The following is a 14,877-nucleotide window of genomic DNA, read 5'->3' on the forward strand; positions in this document are numbered from 1 at the left end:
ATTTAAGTAACAGAAAGATAATCCAAAAACTTGCCATTTTATTTCAGAAACAAAATTAACCCTTTCAGCCCCGAAGTTGCTTATAAGCAACTTCTATATATGTTTGACATCGTTTAAAAAGTCAAATACACAAAAACTTCTTTAAAATACACATCTTATAGATTAACTTCATGATCATGATTAACCCTTTTAGCCCCAAAGTGGCTTATAAGCAACTTCTATATATGTTTGACATCGTTTAAAAAGTCCTTTGGGGCTGAAAGGATTAAATACTGTCTCCATTTTGGAATATAATAAATAATGCTAAGATACCACTGAAGTCACAAATTGTAGCAACGTAAGCAGATTAAATTGCTAATAAATCCAATTAGATGCTAAATTTGAAGCGGCGCAGCTTGATAGAGTACTAGAAATGTATGCTGCATTCAGCTCCATCCGTGATATGTTCGATTAATAATTCTGCGCGGTTTAACATAGAAAATGTAGCACATAACAGGAAAAATAAGGAAACAGTGGGAAAAACAACGATATTCATCGCTGCAGTATGTAAATTTCAATTTATAATTGGGCTTATTTACCTATGTGATTTTCTATCTCTAACTCATTTACTCAGCGTGATTCTTCAGAAACAATCGATAGAGCTGTAACATGTAACATTCCGAAATCGGAGAGTTGACGAACATTTTCGATCCATTTATTCAGACACGAAAAAATGGCGGCAGAACTGAAAGTTGGCAAAGAAAAATCAAGAAACTGCGCCTGACAAACAAAACGCGAAAATTTCTGCTTAATAACTTGCAAGGAACACTACAGAGCCTCAGGGTGCATTCCTCTGTTGGATACAATTGGCGTAGATTTGAAGACGCGCTTTTCTAGAGAAGTATTGGATGGATTTCAACTGAGTTTGTTGCTTCCAGTAAAATTATATACTTTGAAATCCTAAGAAATGAAAAATAAAATCTTAATGAATGCTTGATAGATAGAATCAAAGGTCTTTTGGATAATGACAACGTCGTGCGACGTTTAAAGCTCAAATACGAATTTGATCACTGGCAGTGCCTTGGTTACCGACTATTGCATTGGAAACGTTGAAGAGCTATACCCCATAATTCTTAGTTTTCTTCGCATATTCTGCACACTTCCTGTTACGAATGCGAGCTCTGAACGCTCTTTTTCGACACTTCGCCGCCTACCACTGACTACAGTATTATACATTGCATACTTTATTGCCCCTTTGTCACCCTCAGTCTACAACTTATAATGTGTTTTTTCATGTTTGTAGGATTTGATATTAGAAGCTCGACTTGAAATTTTTCCACCGTAATATTAAACCGTATAAAGACTACTATATATAATACACATATCTTCATGTTCCAAGTAATTGTTTATTGTATTTTCATTTGTCACTTTAACCATTCACAATGGTACTATCAGTTTTACTAAATAAGCATTAACAAAACGTGGTATATAAAAATATTATTTTTTACTATTTTGTGTTAAATATATAAATTATATTTTTGTACCAAATCAATTATTTTAAAGACGATTCGTGACAACAGATGTTAACTTCACTTGGAAGTGAATGATGTAAGACCTCTGGTGTAGATACTGAATTTGAGGCGGGTATAAATTCTATAAAAATTAGAGACTAATGTCGGTATTCTGCGTGAGACGATTGTCTCATGTCTCTAATAGTGACTATAGTAATTTAGTGATTCTGTTAGTCAGGAGTTTCATTTTGGTATTCTGGCAAATAGAGTATACTACTTTACAGTATACTACAAGAAAGCATTACTATATCATCGGTCATAGTCAGTTTTTAGTTACAGTATCTGTCAGTTCTAACATCAACTTTCTGTAATCAAGTTAATTAAAAGACATTGGTCAAATCAGAGCCTGAATCCTTTTCAATTAGCTTTATTCCAAGTGGGATTAGTAAAAAAAGAGTTTGGTAGAAGTAAACTTTATATATAGTTCCATACGAGATATCAAATGGCATTTCTTTTCTGTTAATTTACAGTTTTCCACTTTAACAAGTCAACCCATAGTGTCTGATAATTTCTAGGCACATTCCGTGTTCCCTGCAAGACGGACCATATACTTTATACTTATTTGTGCTCCAAATAAAGAATGAGATCAGCATAACGATAACGGGGAACGTAGTATTAGACACGGTGTTATCAAGCAACATAGCGTGAATGAAGCAGCAAATCCGCATGTCAAGGTCGTCGTAGGGGAAATATTATCTCAAAAATTCAAATGAAATTGTATTATTTATGTTCAGTTTAGCAAGCAAACTCATTTTGCAATCAGTATTATTTTTTTAAACAAGAAAGAACATTAACTTCGCTCGAGCTATAATACCCACAGATGCGCTTTTCATAGCATAAAAAAATATAAAACAATCTTTGTTCTGATTTTCATTGGTCAGTTCGGATGGCAGCTATTAGCTAACATAGTTATGTAGTCTGATTTGAATCATTTTACGGATACTGTAGCGATATCTTCGATAATATTCTCCTTCACTTTTCTTGAAGAAACATTTTCGAATTAAAAAGGTTTCCATCAAGCACATGATTCCGATCGTTCAGTTTGTTTGGCACTTATATGTTATAGTTGTCCGATATCGGTAGCTTCGACAATTGAGCAGTTTCTTGGTGAGAAAAACACGTGTGTAAAACTTCTGACCTATATTATATAAAGACGAACAAGCAGACGTACAAATCGACTCAGCTCATGACGCTGATTATTTATATATGTACATATATACTATATCTATAAATGTTTCTTAAGGTTTCCGATGTTTCCAAACTTTGTGGCAAACTTAATATACCCTGTTCGGGGTATATAAACAGTTATATCACAAACCTAAAGCTTTATTGAATCACAATCGTAAATTTTAAATTCTTTTTAGCATCTTATAATATGTTAATTAAATAATTTATGGATTGACCACATTTATTATGCTTGAAATAGAAGACGACTTTTGCGTGTTGAAAGCAAAAGTCAGAGAAAATAAAAAAATAATGTTGACCACCGACGTGACGTTAAGGACCCGGAATAGCGGTATTTCCTTCTTCGTAATTTGATAGTTCGTCACTACAGTGTTTATTAATAAATGTATGTACATACATATATGTATAACATATTCATGCTAATATTCCGTTAGCAAATGTGCGTCGACACTTACCTTTCCATAACTGCCGTTCTAATTCTCAATATGCAATCGTGTAACATAAAATAAACCACATACCATATAGAGTATATGCTCTTTGTAGTTGCACTAGTCAACTTGGTTTTTGTCTATTCTGCTATCTTACCTTAATTACACTATTTTAATCTGAATCGCAATATCTGTAAATTGTTAGTAAATTTAGTATTATGCACATAGTAAATGTTAACTATTTCATGCATAACTAATATTTCGCCACGAAAACCGACTATTTGATGGATGAAATTGAAGCTCGTGATCTCGGCGACATTTGGTTTCAACAAGACGGCGCCATTTCCCACGCATCGCGCCAATTAATGGATTTATTGAGAAAACACTTCGGCGATAATTTTACGTTTTAGACCGGTCGATTGGCCACCAAGATCGTGTGATATCACACCATTAGATTTTTTCTGTTGGTATACGAGTATGTATGGTTTAAAGTCTATGAGGACAATCTCTCTTCGACTCAGGCCTTGGAGCAAAACATCACGCTCGTCATTCGAAGTTACCTTTGGAAATGCTCGAACGTGTCATCGAAAATCGAACTCAACCGATGGACCATCTGAGACGTAGCCGCGGCCAATACTTGAATGATATAATCTTAAAAAACTAACCGCCAAAGAATGTTTTTTCGAATTATAATAAATTATAACTGAAGTTTCTGTGTTTTTTCTTTAAATAAGTAAGGAACATCGAAATGGATCACCCTATATATTCCTGAAACCTTTCAGAGGATTCTTAATATAAAAATCCATTACGAAAGCGAACGTAAAAATGTCACTAGGTACCAAATAAGATGAAAAACAATAACAAGCGTCTTATAAAGACGCAGATTCAACAGATTTCTCATAGTAAAGTTTTTAGACGTCAAATAGGCGTAAACAAAGTTACACTATTTATGATCGTACAATTGTTATTATTGTTTATTTTGATATTATTTATTGCGCATAGCATAAAAATTAATATTGCTTTGTTGACCTGTGTTATGACTATTACATTAATTTAACTTTAGCTTTTAGTATAGATTTATGTACTGATGAGGTAGAAAATTTCACAGCACTTTACGCATTCATTCATTAATCAGACCGCAAAACAAAATATGGGCGCAGACCATAAATTCAATCTACCTCGTCTTGCTCTAGCGTCGCGTTGCCGCAGCAGAGCTGAGCTGCAAATGACGCCTTAACATGTGAGTGAGTCAGATTTCATTGAGGCATTTGCAGAGCCAACCAACACTTACAGCATTGAGAGTACGAATGTCGGTTGTGACAAAGTGACAGACGAGCGTTGCGTAGATCAGAAGATCTCATTGAAGCGCAGCTCAGAGTCAACTGCCCTTGTGGCGAGTAGGCACAGCGACAGACTAAACGACTGACACTCAGCCACGCTTCAGATAAGGTAATCTAGAAACTTGCATATAGATACGTCTGACATATAAATAGATTAAGACTTGCTTTTCGATTGGCATTCAGCGGCTTGAATCGGTGCAAAGTGAATCGTTGTGTCGGCAGAATAAAAACCTCATAAGACAAATATAAATATAATACTATATAATAAGAAAAGTGGTAAAAGTTATGATCTAAATCACACACGTTTAAAATAGTGTTAGCATAACGCGTGATAAGTTTTGAAAGTGAAAGGAGACGATATCGAAAGTGAAACTAAAGACAGCTAATAAATAAAGCAAATAATATAAGCTTAAGACTTTTAAATAAAAACCTAATTGAACTTCAACTTCAAATTTAACCAAAATGACTTCTGCTATCAGCAACTTACTGCAGAGCTTGCGTCTCAACTCGGCGTTGAAAAAATCCAACAGTACTTCCGCAAATCCTGCGCTGCATAAAACATTCCCACAGGAACCCAGCAATGGCCTGCTACCGCGCGGCCTTGCCGAAATACCGCTGTCCGTTGTGGCACAACATGATGAGTACTCCGACTGTTGGATTGTCATTTACGATCGCGTTTATGACGTCACACAATTTCTACGCGATCATCCCGGTGGCGAGGATATCATAATGGAGCATGCCGGCCGCGATGCAACTTTGGCTTTCCATGGCACTGGACACTCACGCTCGGCGATCGAACAAATGGGCGACTATCTGATCGGTGAATTACCGCCCAAGGAGCGCATCTTCAGCAAGGGTAGCGCGAAAGTGCTATCTATTGACGTGCCGCAGTGAAAGTAGAGAGCGGAAGAGAGAAAGGAAGTGTTTGAAAAACTGATCACGCTACTCACTGTACAACCGTTCACATGTATGATAAGGCACATGTATGATAAGCTTTGCGCTCACTCATTCTGATACTAGCACTGCACTCACTTGTTCCTATATTAGATTTGGTGTCGGCACCTGATAACCAATTCGAATTAGCTAGTGCCAGCTGAATCTTATCACTTTTGGCGAAGAAATTCTACGCTTTAATAAGACCTGTGACCCATAATTTAAGATACGTGAGTGAATTAGAACGTGATTTCCAAAGTTTAGACATTCAAACGCAGATAGTATAGAAATGTAATTGTGTATGTGGGATGAAATAATTCTCAGAATTTTTCTACAACGTAGAAAATCATGTAACTAAATATGTATAGTTTGTAACTACATAATAACCATAGCTTTATATTTTACAAATTTGTAAACGAACATACACATGTACATACAAATTCCAATCAAAACTGCTTTTGATGTGACAGCTTTCTTCAATGCAATTCCTGTTTACAATGTAGTATTGTTGTTGCATTTATAATTACGTTGTGTACTTAAGTATCAAATAGTTTAAAAACAGAACATTCAAACAGAAATTTAGACCCGTAATATTACTCGCTAATATTTATATTAAAAATTGTTTAAGCAAATTTAGCGATAATGTACCGCTATTCAAAATCATATTTGACTATTTACTTAACACAAAATATTTATGTTGAAAATCGTATAAATCTTTAAATATTTATTTGCTAGAGCTAGTTTTAAGTTAATGTAAATGATGTGTCTTACCGACCGTGCCGTCCACTTAAATGTACTAAACGTATGTATGTATATAAAACATTAAAATAATAGGAAATTATATTTAATCAAAAAGAAATAAAAACCAAAACTTGTTTAACTTATTTGAAAAAACTATGGTAAGCACATATTATCGCCCTCCAATTAGCAAGGTAGTTATGCGACTCCCGCTAGGTAGCTTGGATAATGCATTTACAACATTTTTGAAGAACAACCTCTTTTTTTGCTTTAGTTACGGGGACTACTTCCCTATTTCATTCCAGCCATCTATTGGGCTTTGGGAACAGAAAGAAGTGGATGGTTGTTGGATACGGAAAATACGATAAACATAGAAGAAATTCATCACATATTATCTGCATACAAAGAAGCGCCCTTAGTGTAGAGAATATTGCTTCAGCTACCGCATCAAGTGAAGAAGAAGCAAATCAGTCTATTCAGTGATGAGGTCAATAAGCAAATTATGTGTTATTATGTACTCCATAAGTCACCACTGCATTCCGAAAAAATTATGAGTTGGTGCGGTTTATGGGCCGGCGGCGCCATTGGGCCATAATTCTTTCGGTATGATCAAGATCGGCAGGTTACTGTAAATGGGAATCGCTACCACTCAGTGATAACCGAATATTTTTGGCCCAACTGGGATGATATGGACTAGAACTATATATTGTTTCATAGGCCCCGCGAATGAAACAATCGATTTATTGTAAACCTAGTTTGGTGAACGCGTTATCTTCCGAAATGGAATGGTCAATTGGCCGCCTCGGTCGTGCGATTTGACGCCGTTAGACTTTTTTCTGTGGGGCTACGTCAAGTTCATGGTCTATACCAACAAGCCAGCGACGACTGATAAACTTCATACGAATATCGAAGGTGAAATTGCAGCAGTATCGGCTAATTTATGCTTGAAAACCGTTGGAAATTGGACGTTTGGACTTCTTCAAGCGTGCCCGTGGTGGTCATCCGAAAGAAATCAAGTTTCATACATAATACCATCGAATTTACTTTCATAGGAATAAAGAATTTCATCGATATCAATATTTTTAAATACCAAATTTTTTTCTTTGGCACTACAACAGTGGGTTGGTCTGGGCCAAGAACACAAAACTTCGGCAGTTGCCTGTGCTTATGAAACCACGTCGGTTGTACATTACAAGAGCAAACGGGTCTCTGGGAACTTGATCCTTTCATTGAATGTGTAGACGCTCTTGCTTTCATTGCCCACCCATTGGTCTGGAATAGAAAATTTTTTCGCTTTTTTCCTTACGAGCAGCATGGCTCCAGTGCATTCGTTGGATTTTTATGCGCAAACTATATCCATGCCGTCGTGGAGCTCATAGAGTTCTTAGTTCCATCTTTTATGATATTCATCGCACACGCAGACGGCGCCAAAGACCTTGTGGTGAACAGTTTTCTGGCATGCATACAGTGCTTTCTCATCTCGGTTCGTCATCGTCCATGTTTCTGTGCCTTACTTGCATAATACGACAGGAGTAATGGAAGAATTATAGAAAATAATATTTGTTCGTCAAGACAGGGATCTCTTTCTCAATTGCTTACCGATCAAAAGCGGCACAAGTTATTCTGCGCTTGGTCTCCAAGTCTTATTATTGAGGAACTTTACGCTGATTTCGAACTATACAAATTCTTCACTTTTTTAAATTTATAGTTACCAATAGTGACGTAGTTCCCAAGTCGCTCAAAATTTTTGTGTGTGGCCTCACAGTACTTTATCTCTTTCCTCTTGCGGTTCTTTTTATAAGCTGCTCTGGTGGCTTCGTTCTTAAAGCCTACGATAGCAATCACCTGCTTCTAGAATAGACAGAGCCAGTGCAGTTTGAATTAGTGACACGTATTACTTTTTCCAGCATTAAATTAAAGAAGACGCACGAGAGGGAATCACCCTACTTAAAACCGGAGAGAGATTCTTTACGATTCTGGCAGGGGTAATTTTTGTGCTCAACGTCATTCTGCATAACCTTATGAGTTTAGCAGAGATACCAAATTTGGACAAGTCTTCAATAGGCAGCTCCTGTCAGTGTTGTCCAAAGCGGCTTTGAAAACGACAAAAAAGTAATGACTGTCGATCTGCTTGTCAATAGTTTTCTTCTGGATTTGACGAACAAGTGACATGAAAATCTGGTCCATGATAGATTTTCCAGTCCTAAAGCCAAACTGATAAGGTTCAAAAACTTTACTTACAACGAGCTTAAATCCGCTACATAATACTGTCTAAAGAATCTTATAAAAAATGTTAAGAAAGCGGTTCCTACGACAACTAGTGCAGAATTCAGGATCTGTCTCCTGGGCACTTAAATTCCAATTATCGGGCATGCAATCATCCGAAAAATCTTGCTTAGCAGCTCCGCTTTTCTAGCTCCTCACCGCCTGCTTTAAACAGCTTAGCCGTTAATCTATCGACCTCTGGGTCTCTGTTGTTCTTAAGCCGTCTTAAAGCTGTTTTCTCCTCTTCTTATTCGACTGGCTGGATGGAAATGTTGAGTGTACTCTGGGTGTCTATTATCAGAAGCCGCAACCGGGCTTGAAACCATTTGTTTGTTTTACTTAAACTAGCTCATTTTAACATGCAAAATCGAAGATTCCGCCTCCAAATTTATGATGTGCCTCTTATAGAGTGAGTATAACCACAAAACAATGGTTGAATGGAATGCCAGATTCTACACTGAACTTACACAAAGAATAAACACAATTAAGAAACGGTCTTCATTTACATTTATTATAGTTTGTTCTTTGCAAAAACTATTACCTATAAATAGGCATGTTTCATAATAAAATCAAATACTTAGATATTAAATGTTCAATTGCTTTTTCGATGCTTAAAAATATGTGTAAAATATACAAATTGAAAAAAAGAAATTTGAAAAATATCACTTAACATTTTTGGCATGGCTGTGATGACTAGTGTAGATTGATTCAAACATAAATCTCTATAATTATACGCATTTACAAAACTGCGCTTGATTAAAATCGTTTTCATTTTACTCTAAAAATTAAAAACTATTAGCTAGTCGTGCGTTACTAACTAAATTGCTGATAGCGAAAAAAGATCGGAAGTACGCAGCATTCGTGCTGTGAACCGAATGTGTCTTTGGCACTATCTCGTTTCACTCGCAAATCCTTATCTCTGCTCTTTCTATTCGCTTAACATCGTACTTTGCACAAGTTTGTCATATAATGTTTAGCTACTATTCGGTGGCTCGTGGGGCCCCTGTAAGAGTGCCTGTAGTTTTGCGGCGGCAGGAAACGAGCCTAAGTCTAGCGGTGCTGCGCCACTTGTGCTCTGAATGTAGGCCAAGAGTCTGCGAAAAAAACGTAATAAATGTATAAAAAAAAATAAAGCGATTTGAAAATACCAATGTGTCGAACCCCACTCACCGTCGCAACTCGTCCAAAGCATTCTGTTGCATTAGTATATAGTTCTTAGCTAACAACAATGTGGCGATCTTTGATAGCTTCCGCACGGAAGGCGAATGCGCGTAAGGTATTACGCTGCGTAGTTCATCCAGAGCATCGTTCAAATCGTGCATGCGTCGTCGCTCTCTGCGAAACAAATTAATGTAATAAAAGTCACATGTACATGAATATTTTAAGATTTCTACACACCTCGCGTTTATATTCAGTCGCACTGTTTTTGCCTGTCGGTTTTTCTGTTTGCCACTGCCACCGCTTCCACTTGTCCCACTGCCGGCGGCCACGGTGGTCGTACCACCAGATAGGGATTGTGGTGGGGATTTGCGTCCATGTCCCATACTTCCGCCACTAACAGCCCCCAGTGCACTTGGACTGGGCTTATTCTCATCTGTCGGCATGGATCCTTGCTGTGACATGCCAAGTCCTTGTGCATAGAAGCCGCCGAGTCCCACAGCGCCAAGCGGTGTTCGCCTACCAGGCACACTTTGCGGTGGGCTGGATGTGGGGCCGGGATGGCCGGACATCAAATTTGGTGTTGGTGGTATTGGCATGTGTGCATGACCGGGTAAAGCAAAACCGAATGGCAGATTTGAATGATCCATTTTGAACGGGGGATTAGGTTCCAGATGGATTTACTTAAGAACTGTAAGTATAAAAACAGAATTCTATGTCCACTATCGTCCATAACATTTGGCTTTCATAAAACATTTCAAAAATTAATAACGGGTGATTTTTTTGAGGTTAGGATTTTCATGCATTAGTATTTGACAGATCACGTGGGATTTCAGACATGGTGTCAAAGAGAAAGATGCTCAGTATGCTTTGACATTTCATCATGAATAGACTTACTAACGAGCAACGCTTGCAAATCATTGAATTTTATTACCAAAATCAGTGTTCGGTTCGAAATGTGAAAATCCGCTTTTTTATCGACAAATTTTGTTCAGCGATGAGGCTCATTTCTGGTTGAATGGCTACGTAAATAAGCAAAATTGCCGCATTTGGGGTGAAGAGCAACCAGAAGCCGTTCAAGAACTGCCCATGCATCCCGAAAAATGCACTGTTTGGTGTGGTTTGTACGCTGGTGGAATCATTGGACCGTATTTTTTCAAAGATGCTGTTGGACGCAACGTTACGGTGAATGGCGATCGCTATCGTTCGATGCTAACAAACTTTTTGTTGCCAAAAATGGAAGAACTGAACTTGGTTGACATGTGGTTTCAACAAGATGGCGCTACATGCCACACAGCTCGCGATTCTATGGCCATTTTGAGGGAAAACTTCGGACAACAATTCATCTCAAGAAATGGACCCGTAAGTTGGCCACCAAGATCATGCGATTTAACGCCTTTAGACTATTTTTTGTGGGGCTACGTCAAGTCTAAAGTCTACAGAAATAAGCCAGCAACTATTCCAGCTTTGGAAGACAACATTTCCGAAGAAATTCGGGCTATTCCGGCCGAAATGCTCGAAAAAGTTGCCCAAAATTGGACTTTCCGAATGGACCACCTAAGACGCAGCCGCGGTCAACATTTAAATGAAATTATCTTCAAAAAGTAAATGTCATGAACCAATCTAACGTTTCAAATAAAGAACCGATGAGATTTTGCAAATTTTATGCGTTTTTTTTTTTTAAAAAGTTATCAAGCTCTTAAAAAATCACCCTTTATTTGTATTTCGGGATTTGACAACTCTAGTGTAAAAGTTTGCAGCCGATCGGTATTTGAAAAAATCCAAAAGTTTTCGTAACTTGCTTCAACTGATCATGAATTTAAACAAAACAATAAAATATGTAAAAAATGTACGGCCCTAGAATTCTTATGCTCTAGTCAAATGCTAAACTTTCCTATACGGGATTGCTTTCTGGGTTTACGAGTAAGCCCCCGAAAGTAAAGATCATTCGGCTGCTTGGGTGTTTCGAAATGAGACGAATACAAAGTTGTTCGCTAAAGAAGCAAATGGTTGCCTGTTTTTTTTGGAAGAACTGGTTATATGGTGATCTTTAGAAATTCTAGATAATGTTAAATGTTCTAAAGGCCTTCATCGGATGTATAAATAATACTTATTAGTTTAGCAAATTTTCAGAAAGTTATGGACATCAGTGTTGTGATTGCAACGCTTCAAGTTAACTCAAAATATTATAGGTATCTATTGGAAGTGAGTGTTCCCTCAATTCTTCTCAAGCTGTAATCATTGAGACACCAACACATAGAATGACCGAAACTAACGTTTTTAAACAATGTGTATCATATTCTGTTATCAGTTAATGTCTCATTTTCTATATCGGATCGGTTTTCATTACAGTTTTTAGTCTGAGTAAAATAAAGCTATCGGAATTTTTCTTTTCTCTCTCACTTTCGAACTAAATTGACTAGTTATCGAGAATACTTCAATAATGAAGTTGTGGTTGTTTTGAAATGAGATGAAATTATGCTTATATCTGTATTCTGCTTGAGACGATTGTCTCATGTCTCTAATTGTCACAATCTTCATTTAGTGACTCTGCAATTTTTAATATTTTTTGTACTTAGAAGTCTTAGTCGGAGACTACTAACTGATAATATTAGAACTTGGTAAAGTGAGGAATCCAGTTGTTGATAATGAGAATAGATATTATGTTTTTATCTGAGAAAAAGCTGGTTATACATTAAGACAAAAAAGCACTCATAAATTGTGAGTAAATTCCCAGAGTAAATGACATTTCAATAAAATATATTTTGCCAAGTCGATATGACTATATTTAATTACTATGCTAAATATGATCTGTCAACCAGTTTGTTTACAGCAGTTCCTGAAGTCGGTAAATCTCAGTAGTTCGTCGCAATTTTTAGAATGGAAAAAAATATCGAACTAAGAATTTGTCCCAAATTTTGTATTTCTAACCAAATTTTGTGTGCGGAACCGTTGTGAATGTTGGAAAAGGATTACGGATATTCCGTTGTAAAACACAAGCCTACGAGTGGTACAAACACTTCAAAGACGGTCAAGAGTTCGTTGAAGACATGTCTTGTTCTGGACGACTGATAAAAATATTCAATTCGTGAAGGGCATGGTGATTAAAAATGGTCAAGCAATTTGTAGAGAAATGGCAAAAGAGCTCGACATCTCTCGCGTTCCTATTCGACTCGTCCCGATAAACCTGAAATGAATACCGTAAACAAGTCTCGTTGGACATGTGCAAATTCCAATTTGACATTCGGAGAGAGCATTATTACTGCCGAAGAGACATAGGTTTATGAAATTGACATGCAAACAAGTCAGCAATCATCGGAATGAAGCCAAACAAAAACACGCCGAAACCGCTGAAAAAGCAAAATGATTCTCATTGTTTTTTTCGATATTCGTGGTTTGATGTATCGTGCATTTATTCCGGAGCAATAGACGGTCAATAAGGAATTCTATTTGGCCCCCATTGAGGCTTTTAAGTTAGAACATCCGTCGAAAATTGGCGGAATTGTGGAAAAAGAATGGAACCCGTTTTCAGTCGATCAAAGAAATAAAACCACGTTCGTCGAAGGAGCTGAAGATCATCCCAAAAAGTGCTTATGAAAAGAGTTTCGGGGACTCGAAAAATCGTTGGCATAAGTTTATTACATCGGGTGGAGATTACTTTGAAGGCGACAAAGTAAATATTGATGAATAATTGAATATTTTACGTTTTCTTTACAATTTACCCGTACTTTTTTGTCGCAATATAGTTATAAATAAGGAAACTGTTTTGTTTTTAAATGACATATTTCCTAGAAAGCAACCCTGTCATTTAATTGTCATAAACAACCCCAATGCTGCGATTGAGCACCCTAGTAAAGAAAACACATTGTGAGCAGCGCGAACCCAACGGCCGGTAGTCGAACTCACAGTAGTTGCATAAAGTCGTCGGTAGATGGCGCACCAAACAAAAGCAAATTTGCTTATGTTGATTATAATATTAGTAATTAACAATTTACTGTTTTGTCACATCAGCTTTCATAATACTTATTTCAACAAAAAAACGAATACACTAAACAAAATTATGTGACACTTATTATTTAATAGACGCGAGAACTTTTGAAAAGGCAACTCGAGCATTTCAGTGTATTTATTTTGCAGCCACTTTGAAGTTATTAATTTTGTAGTTTTGGTAGCATTTTCAACAAGAATTACTAAACACTTACACGTCTATTAATTTTGTAGATTCCTGTAATTACTATATTGCTAATATTTAAGTTTGTTTATTATTTTAATAATAATTTTTTTGCTTATAAAATGTGTATGCTGAAAAACTAGAACACGAAAACACTTTGCACCAAATATCACAAATGTACCAACTGATGACGGCACCGACTACGAATTAGTATAATGGCACGATGGAGAGGGAAGTGCATGCAGCGGCAAAAACAACACGAACACCACCGCCGCAGCCGCCAACATCACACAATCTCACCAACGAGACAAGGATAAATCCCCGCCGCTTTGTGGTATTCAAAATCCAGATTTTCGTCCTTTCGGTACACTTTGCATGCACGCTATGCGTCCGCCATTTAATTGTGCTGTAGGAATATCATAAATGTGCTAAATGTTTGGCGTGGCCAGAGCGTTCGGTTGCTAAACGCTTTGCGGTAATGGTGTTAATGCTGCCGCGACTGCTGCTGGTTATGACAGCAGCAATGGTGACGCTGCTGCCGGAGGTAGTGGTGATTGCGCTGAGTCGTTGGTGGTTGCGGTGCGAGCAATACACATAGAGTCGCAATAGAACCAACACACACACACACGCACCCAGGAGAAGAGAGTGCTGCTGCAATAACAACAAACTATGTAGTTAGTGGCGCTATTGAATGATTCTTGCCGCCGCCTGTCGTTTCGGCTTTCGTTCGGAGGATTTTTTGTTTGCTTTATTATTATTTCGATTTTATTCCGGCTTTTATGCGTTCAAATGTTTTTATTAAGCGTTGCCGCGCACATGCTGCAGGACGATTACAATTGTCGCAACTGCTACTGAAACTAATCGTTGCGATGTGCCGCAGCGGTTTGAATGCGGAGCAGCTGAAAGTGTGCTACAGTGTGTTCCGAAATACTTTTATACCAGAAAAAAATGTATTATGCTATCTCATAGCAGTTCATTAATAATTAATCTTAATAGATCGGTACTTCAAATATAATACTGTTGGGCTGCGGTACACCTACGGCGAAAATATGACGAAGGATCTGATAATAACTTTTACAACACTCGCGTTTAGAGCGGAATGGCGGAAA

The 14,877-nt window shown here is 37.3% G+C and overlaps 2 protein-coding genes across 2 annotated transcripts; one reads left to right on the forward strand and one right to left on the reverse strand.

Annotated features, from left to right (window-relative positions):
* Positions 1-4,671: 4,671 nt before the first annotated feature.
* On the forward strand, positions 4,672-6,018 carry LOC105223158 (uncharacterized). The gene has a single exon (XM_011200798.4). It carries the CDS (start codon positions 4,966-4,968, stop codon positions 5,395-5,397), a length of 432 nt encoding a protein of 143 aa, XP_011199100.2. The 5' UTR covers positions 4,672-4,965; the 3' UTR covers positions 5,398-6,018.
* Positions 6,019-8,937: 2,919 nt separating this feature from the next.
* Positions 8,938-14,620, reverse strand: LOC105223159 (class E basic helix-loop-helix protein 22). The gene is made up of 4 exons (XM_011200799.4): positions 13,800-14,620; positions 9,838-10,288; positions 9,610-9,774; positions 8,938-9,533 (listed from the first exon to the last, which is right to left on the reverse strand). The coding sequence occupies exons 2-4, from the start codon at positions 10,245-10,247 to the stop codon at positions 9,413-9,415; spliced, it is 696 nt and encodes a 231-aa protein (XP_011199101.2). The 5' UTR covers positions 10,248-10,288; positions 13,800-14,620; the 3' UTR covers positions 8,938-9,412.
* Between the last annotated feature and the right edge of the window lie 257 nt (positions 14,621-14,877).

The sequence above is a fragment of the Bactrocera dorsalis genome, chromosome 1 (assembly GCF_023373825.1).
Source record: "Bactrocera dorsalis isolate Fly_Bdor chromosome 1, ASM2337382v1, whole genome shotgun sequence".
NCBI lineage: Eukaryota > Metazoa > Arthropoda > Insecta > Diptera > Tephritidae > Bactrocera > Bactrocera dorsalis.

Bases quoted from the DNA above. Each gene is read 5' to 3' on its own strand.
- LOC105223159 (XM_011200799.4), bottom strand. From the start codon at position 10,247: ATGGATCATTCAAATCTGCCATTCGGTTTTGCTTTACCCGGTCATGCA. The intron at 9,775-9,837 runs GTGTGTAGAAAT...TTTGTTTCGCAG, and splicing joins CGACTGAATATAAACGCGAG to AGAGCGACGACGCATGCACG. The intron at 9,534-9,609 runs GTGAGTGGGGTT...TTTTTTTCGCAG, and splicing joins GCTTTGGACGAGTTGCGACG to ACTCTTGGCCTACATTCAGA.
- LOC105223158 (XM_011200798.4), top strand. From the start codon at position 4,966: ATGACTTCTGCTATCAGCAACTTACTGCAGAGCTTGCGTCTCAACTCG.